The sequence below is a fragment of the Athene noctua genome, chromosome 36 (genome assembly GCF_965140245.1).
Source record: "Athene noctua chromosome 36, bAthNoc1.hap1.1, whole genome shotgun sequence".
In the NCBI taxonomy this organism is placed as follows: Eukaryota; Metazoa; Chordata; class Aves; order Strigiformes; family Strigidae; genus Athene; species Athene noctua.
In genome coordinates this window covers 766,477-782,879 of record NC_134072.1, presented here as the reverse complement: position 1 = coordinate 782,879, position 16,403 = coordinate 766,477, and the positions used below count along the sequence as shown (strand labels likewise).

Genomic DNA, 16,403 nt, shown 5'->3' with positions numbered 1-16,403 from the left:
ATTTCCTTCTGTTGTTTATTGAATTTGTGCCTATATGGCTATCAAATATATTGTTTTATATGTTTCCAGCCCCCTGATGCTTCTCTATTTGTCATTCATTAGTGACTGATGTGAAGCTCATTAAAAACGCAATAGGAACACCCACTTATTAATGAAATGCCCGTTTTCCTTTTCAGGATTTGAATTTCTGTGACTTTTCGGCTATTTTGCTGATGTTTGGATGTTAGCACCAAACAAGAAGATAAATCCCCGTGAGAGAGACCAATGAGCAGTGTTAGCTTGTAGACAATTTAATTTTCTGTACTACCTATATTTGATTTATTATTAAATGTGTAGATGGCAGGCTGTAAAATTAATGGCAGAAATCTGATGTTACTGGAAAGATCTGCACTTACCTGGCTACTTCTGCTACAAAAAAACCGTCTTGGAAACCAGAAATTCTGTGGTTCAACCAGAGGAAAATACAAATTTAGGTAGAAATGAGAGATTTGGAAGACTCTCCGTAGAAATGTTGAATGATTCTATTACCCTGGTTAGCAATTAAGGATAAATTGAAAAAAAAAAATAATCTCTGCAACTCAGTCCATGGAGGGTTTTTGAGTAGATGTTGGAGGCACAATGCAATGTAAACGGTTTTTTATTTTAAGATCGGAGCAGATATTTGTGGTTTCTTCGAAAACGTCACAGAAGAACTTTGCAGACGGTGGATGCAAGTGGGAGCGTTTTACCCGTTTTCCAGGAATCACAACACTGAAAAATGCATAGTGAGTGGTACACCCCGCCACGAAAACTTGTTTTGCGCTACACGTTTCCATTCTGAGAATTAAATTCAGTTCTGATCGTTAAATTTCTGACACCGACCATTAAATTGCCAATCTGGTTGGAAACTGGTACAGCCTTGTGCTTTGGGAAATCCTCCCTCCAGAAGGTTTAGCGCAGGGTTATTTGTGGGCACGAGAGGGTGGATTTGGCATAATTTCATTTTCTGAAATCATCATCTGACACCCGATTTGGTCCCTTTTGGTGGTGGCTACAATGAGGTGCAAGCGCTTGCTGCTGTCTGACCTGCCACCCTGATTTCTGACTGCACCCCTCAGCCGCATCCTGAACGCTCGGTGCAACAGTAAGAATAATAGTAGTAGTAGTAGTAATAGTAACAATAATAGTAACAGCAATAGCAATAACGGTGGCAGCAACAACAATAGTAAAAAGAATAGTAACAATAATAACAACCACCAATAATAATAATAATAATAATAATAATAATAATAATAATAATAATAATAATGTATTTTTTACTTTCAGCCCCAAGATCCAGCTGCCTTCGGACCCGATTCAGTTTTAGTGAATTCCTCAAAGCACTACTTGAATATCCGCTATACGTTGCTGCCCTACCTGTACACACTTTTTTACAAAGCCCATACCCAAGGAGACACGGTGATGCGGCCGCTTCTCCACGAGTAAGTTCGACTTTCCCAACACTAGGACAAAAGGATTCAGGCAGGTCGAACACTGTTGGGGATTTGCCTGTGAAGGATCCTGCCCATCGTCGCACCCACAGACGTCTACGTCCACAAAACAGCATTTTGGAGGCATGGGGAGGGCGATCAGAACCCATCTGTAGTTTCCGCACGCACGTCGTTACGTCAGTGTCAAAATGTCACTGACAGCTGATGCAATTATTCTCTTTCGGGATAAATATATTTGAAATTTTTAAATTTCTCATCTTTATTCTCTGTATTGTCTTGAAACTCTTGAATAGAACTATACGAAGACCAGACACCCCCAGACACACTTATTCCTATGCATAATTAATACATACAAAAATTATAAGCTGTGAATTTACTTCCTTAACCTCAGATTTCCCCCATCAAAAATATTCTTGGGGCGTCACCATATGACGCTCTTCTCTAGACAACCGAGACGTTGAAACATTCCGATTGCTCATGATAATATGAGTTGACACGTTATTAACGAGTAAGTGCAATTAATGCCGCTGCTTTCCTCTTTGTTTAGGTTTTATTCCGAGGAAGCGACGTGGAGTGTGGATAGACAGTTCTTGTGGGGTCCAGGGCTCCTCATTACCCCCGTGCTGGATCCAGTAGGTCACAATTTTTTGATCCCGTGTGATGAATTCAAGGGGGAATTGCCCCAACAAGTTGAATTTCTTGACGCTTTATTCCCCTCGTTCTTTTATTCCCTCGGTTTGAAACTTCCAGGTTTTCTATCTTATTCCATCTTTGGACGATACTGTTACTCAGCTTAAAAGTCAGAGTTCCCCTATTTAAGGCGTATGTATTTCCCCTGAAATCATACTCTTCCTCCTTTTTTTTAAGCTTAGGGGGAAAAAAAAAAAAAAGAAAAGAAAAATAGGATCTTCCATTTCCTTGATGAACCGAATAAATTTGCTCTGGTTCTTTTTGCGCCTGAAATTTCCTGGCAAGGACTGGAAAGAGCATCCCCAAAGAGCCCGTCCTTCGTTAGCTTTAATATATCCCCAGCGGAAACATGTGTCTTAATACAAACTTTGATGATACCCTTTTTTTTCATGCATATTCAATACCATTTTCTCTAATTTAATTTTCTCCTTAAATTCATCATTTTTTTTCCTAAATTTAATTTTGTCCTTAAAACTCAATTTTCTCTTCAAAATTACATTTTCAATATATTTATTACATTCTTGTTGGTCTCTTCATAAATCCAGGGTGGTTTGTTGTTTTGTTTGTTTTTTTTTTTTTTTCTTTTCTTCATTTGCTGCTCTCCATGAGAGAGCCCACAACATACTCCTATCACTGTCTAAATAGTAAATCTTGCCTTTTTCTGCCATTATTTTTATATTGCTGTATTACTTCTGTTTTCCCATCCTTTGGGAATCTGATCCTTTCAAAATTCTGCTTCACCTCCTCCTTGCATGACCTCTGCATTTCATTTAGAGTCAGCTTCTTTATTTCTCGCTTGTTTTCACTTTACCCGTGATTCATTATGACCAAAAAAAAAAAAAAAAAGAAAAGGATCGTTGCTTTTTCTGTTGCAAAATCTTGTACATAATACTCACAAATTCTCGTGTCACACCGGCTATTTAGCAGAAATAAATGCAGCAAATATCTGAAAAGCGCCAACATGGAAAAAGTAAAATTAAGATTTAATGATGCTTGTGAATACCCCCTGAGAGGGTTTCCTTGCAGCATCGTAATTTTGGGGTACAAACAGTGAGTTTCTGTTTTCAGCTTGGATGAGGTGATACTTGGATTATCTTCTCTTTTATTGGGGGGGGCGCCGTTGCGTGGGAAACTGTGAAAGAAAACAAAAACCAAGGAGAAAAATTGATAGTTTTCTCATTGTTGACTTTATTATGATTTTTGGAAATTTTTTGTTCTTTCTATTTTCTCTCCCCTGACCAGTTGAAGCAGGGGGGGGGGGAAGTGATAGAGAGGTTGGGTGGGCACCTGGCAGCCACCCAAGGTCAAGCCACCACGTTGGATGAACTTAAGCTTCAACGTGAAAATAATTTCTGGGTTCCCCTTCCAGGGGGTGAACGTCATCCAAGCGTATATCCCTGATGCAGTCTGGTACGATTATGAGTCGGTGAGTAACTGGGATAACTGGGAGGGGGGGGGGGGGCTGCTAAATGTCCAAGTGAGAAGGTCACGTAGGTGTGGGGTCAAGTTCAGGGTTTAGGAGGACCTGGATGAACGAAACCTTTATATATAATATATATATATATATATATATATAAGCGAAATAAAATGTTGCTAATGCACAACATAATGTTATAAAATGCAGAGTATAATAAAATATTATGAAGGCACCAAGGGGTTTTGCCATTAGCTGTTGCTAATTTAATTTCTGGAAATAAATTTCCCCCCGCTGTGGTGATGGTTTGAGTTGGTGGAGAAGGGACAGGGTTGGCTTCAGACATCCCAGCAGGACTTGGTCTGGCTGGGTTGGTTATTAAATAAATAATCGGATGTAATAAATGGAATTAACGTAACGAGAGTTAAGTTATTCGTACGTAGCATTTTGCAGCGTTCTGGTCTGCGCTGGTTTGACTTTCGTGACCATCGGCAGCAATAAAGACATCACAGAGCTGAAACCTTTGACTAAGTAAGGCAGAAGGCAGAATTAAGCTAAAACTCAGGATTTAAGGCGGCAGCGAGTAATTCAACCTACTCCTCCTTTTTCATCCCTGCTAATTAGGGTGCAAATATCTGGTTGAGGAAACAGTGGACAGATATGTACCTTCCCGCGGACAAAATGGGGCTTCACCTAAGAGGAGGTTACGTCTTCCCCTTCCAACAGCCGGCCACCACAACGGTGGCAAGGTAAATCGCCAGAATGAATGTTTTCACCACTAAATTGATATGAAATGTGATTTCGAGAAGGGACTCAAGGCCACCGGGTTGCAGGGAAAAAAAAAAAAAAAGTAACATAATTACTATTGCTATTGTTGTTATTATTATCACTGTTGTTATCATCATAATCACCATCACAATCATCATTATTATCATTATTTTATTATCATTACATGACAACATTACATTATTAGTAGTATTTGTAGCACTATTTATATTATTATTTAGTAATATTTAGCATTTGCTAATTTGGGAATTAACCGTCAGTCACCGCTCGCTGCCACGGCTGCTGACAAAACGTGGTTAACGATTAACCAGAAGGCGTTGGGGTTTTTTTTTCCGTGTCACTTTTTTCTAATTTTGCCATGGATTTTATTCTGTTGCATGAAAATCATTGAACACAAAAACCTTGGGCAGCCAGGGAGTTACTCAAGACAGTTCTCAAAGGTTTAGAAGCCCTGCTGAACACTATACTCTTAATAAGAACATTGAAGACTGCTTAGATATTTATTATACATCTAAAAACTTATTATTTTTCATTTATTATTTATTATTCTTACAGCCGTAAGAATCCCATGGGACTGATCATTGCACTGGATGATAATAACGAAGCGGTTGGGGAGTTATTCTGGGATGACGGAGAATCCACAGGTGAGTCTTTATCGACCGTTGGAGTGAATTAATGATGACAACCAAAATATTAATACTCACAGGTTTGAATCATTGAGCTGGTTTCATGGAAAAAGTCTATTAAAAAAAAAAATTAAATATTTTAAATAAATAAAAAAAAATCTTAAAAATGAAACTACGTACCTAGCTATGAGTACTTTTTCACCATCAAGTGGAAAATGTGATTTTCTTGATTTTTGTGAGTTTTTTTTGTGCTTTTTCAGATTTCACAATATTCTTACATGCATTAAGATTTTGCCGACTGTTACCCCATGCTGCCACCATTGATGTATTTTCTCTTACGCACCCAAATGACTTGCACAAGAACACACACAATCCACATTACACAAGGAGCTTCAGTTGAAGTTGAAAAACTCGTACACTTACTGAATGGTTTGGAATGAGTAAAATTCCTTGGGAAATCAGCAGAAATGGTGTTAACTCAAAAAGTGAGGTATTTAACCCACGATTTGTTAAGGCATTTGGTTCCCACAGCATAGGCGTGAATTTGAGTAAGCTGAACTCAAGTGCGGTTGTTTCCAACCTCGCTTTTCGTTAATATCTGCCTGAAAACTCAAATGTTGTTCTTTCCAACCTCCCTTTTCGTTAATATCTGCCTGAAAATTTATTTTTCACACGTAATAATCAGGCCAAAACCGTGCAACCTCTTGTGATGAGGCGGGATCGATATTACTCAACTCCTAAGTGCTTTTCTATCAAATAATTTACATCCGTTTTAAGAAAACCACTTAGTGTAAAACTAAGGTCATAGCTTAATTCTACCCAAGGAAAAAAAAGAATTTTAGGCTAAATTATTTTTTCTTACTGTGATAATGAATGCCTTCGGAGCACAGCTGTGTCTAAGAAAGGCAGAGGGGATTCCAGGGCAACGGAAGACCCTTGCCAGCAAAAATACTTTTTATTTTAATCTTGAGATGAAGGGATTTTTGGAAAATGAAGAACCTTGAATTTTCTAGGGTATTTCTGAGGCTTCACTTAGGCATCCGTTTTTATTAGATTTAACTTTGACTAGATTTAGCTAGATTAACTCCGGATACGTAAATCCTTCAGGTGCTTTTGAAGATCATTCAAGATGCATTTTCTAGAAAAGACAGAAAGCAGTTTAAACATTTAATCTGAAATTATTTTGGGAAGACCTTTTATAAAAACACTCAAGCTTGTATTAAAGGGGGATTATTTTTTATTATTACGACTATATTATCGCTATATTATTACGTGGTGATGATGATTGTTGCTTTCATTTGACAGATTTTATTTCTTTGTTCGCAACCAACTGTAACGGTTGGCCTAGATGATCTTCCAGGTCCTTTCCAGCCTAGATGATTCTGTGAATCTGTGATGTTAAGAGCAAAAGGCTTTATTTTATGGCATATTCCTGCTGCTGCATCTCAGGTGGACTTGATCTTCTCTAATTCACATGCTGTTATTTCCGTAGGCTGCTGCGAATGGGAAACTTAACGCGGTTTTCCAAAAAAAATGGGAAAAATATTTGAGCTTTATTAACTCTACTGAAAGAAAACGTAGGTTAGAAACTAGAAGTTCCTCAACCTTAGAGAACAGATCAAGTCAAATTGCTAAAATAAAATCAAAAGTAGATGGTGAAATGGCACAGGTTTGATGTTAATATATATGGATTTGATTGGAGATTGTAGTTCTGCATCTAAGAGAAAAAAAATTGGAAAAAAAAAGTGGATTGTGACAGACAGCTAGGAAAGGCTTTCAGGAGTATGGAGAAATACTTCTCTAAGGACAGTAACAATAAAATAAAATTAAAAAAAAACCAGAAATATGTACAATAAATGGGGCAAAAGTGGGCAGGTTAGGTGGCTTTCTGGCACCATAACATCACGACTTGATAGATAACTTCTGAACTTGACAAAGACTATTAAAAAAAAAAAAAAAATTGGGAAAATGTAGAAATAGCAATACCCTGCATTGATTCAACAACGTTGGCAGAATGTAAAATATCGACACTCATTTTTCCCTCTTCAAAAAATAATTAGGATTTTATAGATTGTCCCGCCTTGCTCAGTGGAGAAGTTTTTGGAGGTAACTGTAATGATAATAATAATAATTAGCTTTTTTTTTTTTTTTTTTTTTTTTGGCTTTCTAGCTTTCCTTTCTTAACACTCTCTCATTCTGCACTGCAGCTGTAATTTTTTTTTCTCCACATTTTAGGTACTGTTAACAGCAAATCTTACATTTCTTACGACTTTAAAGTTTCCAACGTAAGTATATATTTTTTTAAAAGGATCTGATTTTCATTTCGAATTTTAATCATTGTTATTTTTTATGGATATTCTTTTTTTTTTCCCCTCCCCATAGTCCTAAAATATTTAAAAGTGCTGTTTCAAAGTGTGTCACTTGACCAAGATGGAAATCTGATATTTGTCTTTTTTTTTTTTTTTTCTCTGATTATTTTACTATCTGAAGATTCCTAATTTCCTACCCCTTTATAGAACAACAACAACAACAAAATTTATAAAGTTTATAGTATTTTATAGAGCAGAAAAACTGTAAGACAGCAGCAGCAGTTAGGATAGAATGGATTGTTTGTGAGTCTCAAAAATTTGAAAAATTTACAAGAATCTTTGTATATTGGAAAAAAACGTAGCTCGATGTCTACAATGAGTGAGGTGAAGAGTGAGGCCAGAAAATGTTGGAACGCAGAGTACCACATAATATTTTTTTTTATGGCAATAAGAAAGTTTTATATCGGTGTGCGTGACGACCACGGCACAGTTTGAGAGGTTGGATTCTTCTAATATTATTAAATATAATTGAACAGAGTTTGGCTTTTCTATGTCAAGAAAAATGAATGTATTATATGCACAGGAATATAACGCACATAATACAGAAACATAGATAATACACATAACCACGTTTTACAGGAAAAAAAAAATAAATTGTTGCTTTTCAATTTAAATGGGGGGAAGTTTTGCCAATTCGATGCAATTATTTCATTATTCCGCAGAACGTTCTACAAATGAATGTCACAAACAACAACTACACCGATCCAAACAACCTGATGTTTGAAGAAATCAAAATATTGGGATTACTCCAGGAACCGGTGGCGGTCACTGTGCTGCAGAACAACGATGTGCAAAATTCTTCTCATAATATCACCTATAATCCTGCGGATAAGGTAAATTATATTAGGAAAACTGGAATGAAAAATCTCTGGAGTTGCACCAACCGTATTTTATATTTTGCAAAGGAGAGTACTCAGCACTGTGGTAAATGCCACAATATGCGCAATTTTTTTTTTTACTAAAGCCTATGATTATGTCATTTATCTTAATAATCATGTTAATTACACTAATAATGTCGATTACACTAAAGATGGTGGGTCTCCATTTTGCCCTCAGACATTGTACGTGACACAAAACTTATTTCTGCCTTTATTTGTGCGGGTACATTCAATTTATAAGGGGAAGAGCAGCTTTAGGATTTTCGTTGATATTGTAGGAGGGTAAATAATATTTAAATTGTTCAACTACTTGCATTTTAATTTAAAAAAGTAAAGAGCTGTGCACTTATCTTCACCCCTGGTGTGATTCTACAGGACTTGTGGGATCGGATCTTTTTCAGATTTTCTGTGCAGGAATTTCAGACGCGTGGATTTGTAGAAATAAGGGTCTTTCGGGAGATATGCGAGGTTTGGCACGAGATGCTGTGTAGGGCAATTTTTTTTTAAGGCTCTGAAAAAAAAATATAAATTGATGGGAGGTAGAATTTAACAGCGCTTTGTTGTTTGATATTTACAGGTTGCGCTCATACAAGGACTCCAGCTTGAGCTGGGAAAATCGTACTCGTTAAGATGGACACCAGGAACCAGCGTCAACGAAAAATATGATTGTTATCCCGGCCTGAACGCTTCCAAGGAAAAATGTGAACAGCTTGGCTGCGTCTGGAGCGTAAGAAAAAATTTGTGGGGGAAAAAAAAATAAAAATAATTGGGAAGAAGCCTGTAAAGAACTGTAAATTTATATTTGTTTTTACAACAAGAGTCGCATCTGACCTTATGTCTGAGAGAGAAAGACGTAAAATTAGGTGGTTTATTGAAACTAGAATAATTTTCAACAACCTCAGGTCTTCTGGAGTATGCGAAAAATAGAAAAAAATTTTTGAAACGTGGTAATGAATAATATATAGGGTTATAAGAAGTAGAATAGACTTGAGATCATCATCTTCATGCAAGTCTCTGCTGGAACCGCAAGGGTTTTTTTTTTTACTTTATTTAACAGTTATACTCATTGGAAAAAAAATAAGTAAATAAAAATAATAATTAAAGAATAAATGTAAATAAACCTGATTCCTACAGAATCGAGAATAAGAAGAAATTCTTGAGCCTCAGGGTTCATCCTTCTGTGAATTTACCCGGTGGTGCCCCTGTCTGTCGGATTTACCCAAGTCGTAATTCTTGATATTGAAGCTTTTTACAGGATAACTTCTATTTTTGGATATCACAGGGCTGTAAATACATGCCAGCGTTGCGCCCGGAGGGGAATGCCCTTCGGAATTCTTTTTCAAATGACATCAGTCTATCATTCCCCAAAATCTTCATTTTTAAAACTTGGACGTGTTGTCTCGGGATGAAGTCGTGGTCGTGACTCCTGAAACAACAAGGGGCTGATAGGGTTGATAAATTTCCCCAAGTTTGTCGTGTTATTAGAAATATTTTTGTAATTTAAGATATTTGGAAATGGTTTTTCAGCACATTCTGGTTGAATTATGAACTGGATAGATGCAAACCCCTTTCTTAAGTCAAGAGCGGCTTCGAATTTGGTGGCAAAAGATGAAAAACTATTCATTAGGAATAAAGATGAGATGAGCAGGTCTAGTTTAAATAGGCGGGAAAAAATTATAATTATTCAGAGGAGGGAAGACAACACAATATCCAACATGAGCACATCTAGCTCGAGAATAATTTGACTGTTTATATTTGATTACAGAAGAAAAGGAAAAGTTACTTTGACCTCGCTATCAGGAGATATTCGACAGATAAACCACAATTCCCAAAGGGTATTTTAAAGATCATTTTTATGAGTAAAGAAATGTCAAAGCTGATGGCGAGCTCTCATCTGACATTGCTAATAAAGTCTGGGCACATCCCCTCGAAGGTTTCCAAAATGGAAACCAGAGAGACTTAAAGGCCTTTTTTTGTGTGTGTGTGTGGGATTGACGTGAAGGTTATAGACAGAGGGAATATTAAATCATCATCATCACTTTTAATGATGCAGACAGGTCTGAGTAGGCTTGAACTTATTCATTATATCTAAAATAACATAGAGATCGATGGGTTCAGTGCTGCTTCTTCCTTGTTCAACAACAGCTTGAAGCTTTAAACAGAATTCTACATTAACTAGTTAGCTGGTAAAAAGAAGAGTTTGGGAATTTTTGCTGCTAAATCGAAAAAAAAATGTCAGCAAGCAATCAATTCTCTCCTCCTGTTTCCACCCGCAGGAAGATGCCTCCAATGTCAGCGTTCCGTACTGCTATTACAACGGCTCCGACAACCCTTATTCCATCGTCGACGTAAAATACACATCATCGGGTGTGACGGCCAATCTCACCCTCAACAAGAGCCACCTCAAAGCCTTCGAGAAATCAATGTTACCCATCAGTACCCTTCACCTGGAGGTGAAATACCACAACAACCATATGTTGCAATTTAAGGTAACGCGGAATTTCTTTTGTATTGTTGTACTGGTCAAAATGGTGTTGTTTCTGGGAATAACGCTTCTGGTCCAATTTTGTGTTATACGGATGATGCTTTGTCTTCCAAAGAAGTTTCTCTTAACCACGTAGTTTGCATTGCTTAGTCTTGGATCAGCCTCTATGATACAGAAAACCTGGGGAAAAATCTCTTGAAACTGGCTGGAAATTCAACCAAAAAGCTGAAATGCATTTATAGTGCGTAAAAATAAACGTGAATCAATATATGTCAATAATTAAACACGTGATTCCTGGCCCAAAATAAAACCTTAAGGCTCGTTATTTCCTGACCCAAATATTTTGTAGGAATTTGAGAAAGAACACATACAGAGAGAAAATGCTTATTTTGGCGAATTTACTCAACTATTTTAGTAATTCAAATTTCTTATTGGTAAGAAACAAGTGGACAACTCTTTGTGTCCGAGTCTTCCACTCTGTAGACTCAGAGTCGATAGGAATGCAAGAAAGTGATTTCACTATTTGAATCCTGAAATCTTGAAAACGTAATTTGCTAATTTATGCATTTTCCGTGGACGTTGAAACGAATTAATTTTCCATACACAGATTTATGATTATGCAAATAAACGATATGAGGTGCCAGTAGCACTAAACCTCCCTGAGACCCCAGAGAGCACAGCTGAGAGTCGACTTTATGACGTAACGGTTCAGAACAAACCCTTTGGCATCCGGGTTCGACGCAGAAGCACAGGGACGGTGATGTAAGCCAGGCTTATTCCATTTCATCTTAAAATTTCGTTTTGCTAATTTTAATTTTTAATTTCATTCTGTTAATTCTATTCTTTTAATTTTTTTTTTTTTTATCTTTTCATTTTTCATTTAATCGTTCCTTCCCCTCCTCTTTCCTTCTCTTCACCTTTTTTTCCCTTTTTTTCCTGACAAAATATTTTACTGTCTGGTCTGTTCTAAAAGCCATGAGGCAAGATTTTGTGTCCCTCCCATAAAATGGCCACATGACTCAAATACTAAACTCTGCTCCAGCAGCGGTCGCTTGACCTGTGCATGAGAAAATTAACCCCGAGGAAGGATGGAGAAGGTGACCTGGAGGAGATGCTGGTTTTAACCCCAACTGGTGAAGGTGTTTCCCGGCCACCTCATACTTCGATTTTGCTAAAAATCCTCAAGTAAAATTTGTAGATGTTTCCAAACACCATTTTTTGTGCGTCTCCCAAGTATCTGGGACACACAAAAATTTTCTACACTTTCTAATATTTCCTTTAGGTGACTACAGTGTTGTTTTAAGAAGGGACTTTTGTGTTTCCTTGGGGTATTTTTTTGTCTAATGTTCTTTGATTTAAAATAGTCTGACATTATTTAAAGTAATCAAAATTTAATTGCAGGTTGAGTTCCTTTTTTTGCCAACCAGAGTAAATTATTCCTTATTCAGCCTTCCACATCCATGGAAGTCATTGGAAGAATATCAGATTGTGACTCAGTTTTTAACAGAAAAAAAGTTGATTTACACCTAATGTTTCAACATAATTGCACGACCCCACCAAATTAAACTCTAAAAAAAGTTTACTTTCTTAAGAAAAAACCTCTAAAAACCAGTCCTAATGTTGTTTATGCTTTCCTGACAACCATAATTTTATTCCAAATTTTGTGAATAATGAGTATTTTACAGAAAAAGAGTTGGCCTTAGAAGGGTGACCCCCAGCTACGCCTGACGCTGAAATTGTTGCCATCTTGTTCTATTTTCTTCCTTTTCAGCTGGGATTCTCAGATACCGACTTTCACCTTCAGCGACATGTTCATCCAGATTTCTACCCGCTTGGCGTCCCAATATTTGTATGGATTTGGCGAAAGCGAGCACACCATGTTTCGACGCGACATGAACTGGCACACCTGGGGGATGTTCGCCAGGGACCAACCTCCTGGAGTAAGTGGGGAAAAAAAAAAAAAAAAAATTAAATCCTCGTTTTGCTTTGTTTTGGGGAATTTTTGCTTTTTTGCTTTCTACTAGCCAGTGCTGACTGGCTCTGGGGGTACAGGCTGGGGGATGAACGGATGGAGAGCAGCCCCAAGGAGAGGGACTTGGGGGTGTTAGTGGATGGAAAATGGGCCGTGAGCCAGCAACGTGCACTCACAGCCCGGAAAGCCACCCGTGTGCTGGGCTGCACCAGGAGAATTGTGGCCAGCAGCATGAGGAGGGGGATTCTCCCCCTCTGCTCCGCTCTGGTGAGACCCCCCTGCAGGGCTGGGTCCAGCTCTGGGGGCACCAACAGCAGAAGGACACGGACCTGCTGGAGCGGGGCCAGAAGAGGACATAAAAATGCTCTGAAGGATGGAAGATCTGTGCTGCGAGGAAAGGCCGAGAGCGCTGGAGTTCTCCAGCCTGGAGGATAGACGGTTTATTGTGGCCTTTCAACACTTAAAGGCGATTTATAAGAAAGATGGGGATAGATTTTTTTAGTGGGGTCTGCTGCAATAAGACGAGAGGAATGGTCTTAAGCTAAAAGAGGGTAGATTCAGACTGGATATAAAGCATTTCTCTATAAGGAGTGTTGTGAAAGGAGCAGGTTGCCCAGAGAGGTGGTAGATGCCCCATCCTTGGAAAGATTCACGGTTGGGTTGGACAGAGCTTTGAGCAACCTGGAGATGTCTCCGCTCAGTGCAGGGGGGGTGGGACTTGATGACCTCTAAAGCCCGTTCCAACCCAAACCATTCTATGATTCTATGATTTGTCCTCCTTGGTCAGATCCAGGCAAAGTTCTACAACTTTGGGATTGAATTAGGACTTCCAGAGTCAAAAAAAAAAAAAAAAAAATCAGCATATTCATGTATTCGTTTTTGCATAACACGATTAATCATGGATTAATCATGGAATAGCAGTACCTTATTATGAATATAATAAGTACCTATAATATGAAGTTTTGAAATGTTTTGAGTAAATAAAAAATGAGAGAAAGTCACCGGCTTGCCCTGCTGGTAAAAGCTACCTGGAAGTATTTGAAAAGAAGAAGTTTTCTCCTAGAGAAGGGATTTTATATCAACAATATTTGAAGTTTAAAAAGTAATTTTCTTCTCTTCCTGCCTTGGGCATTAGGAAACAGATTGACCTCAAAATTTGAAGCTGAAAATGATTCCTCGTGGCCAACATTGCGCGGTCAACATGCAAGATCCATTGTTACACGCTTGACCATTGTGTGTCTGATCATTTATGAACCTTGTTATTTGTAATGGATAATTTTTGTAGAAGCAAATAACGGAATGCTTACAATGTCTTTCCAATAGAAAATACTTCTTTTTTTTTTTTTTTTTTTTTTTTTCAGTACAAGCTGAATTCATATGGTTTCCAGCCGTTCTACATGGGTCTTGAAGAAGATGGCAATGCCCATGGAGTTCTCTTGCTTAACAGCAATGCAATGGGTAAAAAAAAAATAAAAAAAAAATAGTTCGCTTTATTTTCTCAATCTATTTTAGCTCAATGTTCAGTTTTTGCCTTACCCAGGCATTTGTTGTCTTCTTGCACCTCCTTCATTTTCCAGACGTGACCTTCCAGCCCACGCCTGCTCTGACGTATCGCACCATTGGGGGAATTCTGGACTTTTACATGGTTTTGGGCCCAACACCAGAGCTCGTTGTTCAGGAATATACCGCGGTACGATTCTCCTAGTGCAAATTCAGGGGTTTGGGTTGGGTTGGGTTGGGTTGGTTCACTTTTTAGAGTTTTCTTTGGGGGGGGGGTTGTTCTGTATTTTCAGTGGGGTTTTTTGTTTGTTTGGTTTTGGGTTTGTTTTGGTCTATTTTCCCCTACTTGCAATAAATTTTTTTTTTTTTTTCATTTGTAGCTGGTTGGGCGACCAGTCATGCCCCCCTACTGGGCACTGGGATTCCAGTTATGCCGCTACGGGTATGAAAATGACACCGAAATCGCCAACTTGGTGGAAGACATGAAAGCAGCCGGGATACCCCATGTACGTTGAGAGCCATTAAAGCCTGTGATGGTGCTTGAATTTCTGGCTTCGGGGTATTGCCTAATTTAAAACAGTAAAAAAATTTTCCATGATTAATGCCATAGTTCAGCTTTTCCGTGCGTTCTACAGGGAAACATGTGGGAAGTAAAACAAAGCAACTTCATTTGCATCGTACATTGTCCTGTGCTGAGAAAGCTACTTTTTGGAATGGGTTGTTATTTGAAAAGTGGCAAAAGCTTTAGACCTAGTGAAATTTTATGTAAATTAAGCATGGCTTTCACTTTACATGTAATTAACACCGAATTATTTCAGCACAGAGCAACCAATTCCCTTGTTTCTGGACAGTGCGTAGTAACACACACACACATATATTCAGACATAGTCTGAATATATAGTATGTATATTATATATATATAAAATATATATATATAAAATAATATATATTATATATATATAATAATATAATATATAGAAATATATAGTCACACATATACACACACAAATTCAGGCGTGATTTTTTTTGTTTTAATGTATGAATTCCTACCTTTTCAAGAAATACAGTGGTGAAAACTGAATTTCAGACTGGATAGGTTGTGTTCATCTGATAAAGCGAGCTTTAAGCTGCAGCAGATTCCAATTTTACATTAAAAAAAAAAAAAAAAAAAAAAGTTTGCCTAATATCGCAGGTGGCTGGTGAACTTGCTGATGGATGATGCCATTCAGGAAACGACAAAAAAAAAAAAAATTATTTTATTTTAATTTTGTGTGTGTGTGTGTGTGAACTGCAGGATGTCCAGTACGCAGACATTGATTATATGGAACGGCAACTAGACTTCACCCTCAACCCGCGCTTCACCGGATTACCAGCTCTAGTTAAAAAAATACAAGAAGAAGGAATGAGGTTTATCCTAATCCTGGTGAGTGTTGAATTCTGGTTTTTAATTGTAGTATGTTGTTGCAGAATACTGAATGCGTTGAACAGCGTTTTTGCCCTTCTGAGCCTAAAAGTAAAATCCTATTAATTTTGATTTTAGGATCCAGCCATATCTGGTAACGAAACCGATTACCTTGCCTTCACAAGAGGTTTGGAGAAGGACGTCTTCATAAAATGGCCCGACAGCAATGACATTATTTATGGAAAGGTGCAGTTCTTAAAAAGCTGATTATTTTATCCAAATAACACCATGACAAGTTAGACGTTGGGGAGAAGGCTTCTAACATCCCGTCCATTCCCAGAAATTTAGTTGACACGTTGAGATGACCTCAGCTTGTGGTGACTTTTGGATTTACGCAGCAGGAAAGCTTTATGGCTGCTGATACTCGTTATTTTATCCGGTTTAATTCGATTATTTTAACATCTCCTTCCTCCTGGTAGGTCTGGCCAGATCTTCCCAACGTGGAAGTTAATAACTCACTGGATTGGGAAACTCAAGTGGAGGTAAATGTTGATGTCTTCTGGTGACTGACACAAGCAGAGAGGGAGCAGCAAATTTGTTGAGGTTTATAACAGTGAGCCGGCTGATTAAATCTTATCTAAGAAGTCAGCGACGCTTTTTTCTGTCAGAACATACCCCCCCCCCCCCCAAAAAAAAAACCCCAAATAACGTCAGGGTGAACTGCAGAAACTGTCCAACCTTTCTGCAAAAACATTTGAAAGCTGTAGCAAACCCATGAATTTTTAAAGAAATAAATTTTAAAGAAATAGATT

At 37.9% G+C, this 16,403-nt stretch overlaps 1 protein-coding gene across 2 annotated transcripts in view; it reads left to right on the top strand.

The window, feature by feature from the left end:
* The window catches only part of LOC141972819 (maltase-glucoamylase-like), a 61,672-nt gene that overhangs the window by 29,595 nt on the left and 15,674 nt on the right, over positions 1-16,403 (top strand). For both annotated transcript variants that reach the window (XM_074930855.1, XM_074930856.1), the window contains exons 16-33: positions 648-764; positions 1,306-1,460; positions 2,017-2,101; positions 3,529-3,585; positions 4,198-4,322; positions 4,915-5,003; positions 7,221-7,270; positions 8,017-8,187; positions 8,810-8,959; positions 10,509-10,721; positions 11,325-11,479; positions 12,489-12,657; positions 14,051-14,147; positions 14,267-14,379; positions 14,570-14,695; positions 15,484-15,612; positions 15,730-15,837; positions 16,071-16,133. In XM_074930855.1, the coding sequence (XP_074786956.1) occupies positions 648-764; positions 1,306-1,460; positions 2,017-2,101; positions 3,529-3,585; positions 4,198-4,322; positions 4,915-5,003; positions 7,221-7,270; positions 8,017-8,187; positions 8,810-8,959; positions 10,509-10,721; positions 11,325-11,479; positions 12,489-12,657; positions 14,051-14,147; positions 14,267-14,379; positions 14,570-14,695; positions 15,484-15,612; positions 15,730-15,837; positions 16,071-16,133 (2,172 nt within the window). The remainder of the gene's footprint in view (positions 1-647; positions 765-1,305; positions 1,461-2,016; positions 2,102-3,528; positions 3,586-4,197; positions 4,323-4,914; positions 5,004-7,220; positions 7,271-8,016; positions 8,188-8,809; positions 8,960-10,508; positions 10,722-11,324; positions 11,480-12,488; positions 12,658-14,050; positions 14,148-14,266; positions 14,380-14,569; positions 14,696-15,483; positions 15,613-15,729; positions 15,838-16,070; positions 16,134-16,403) is intronic.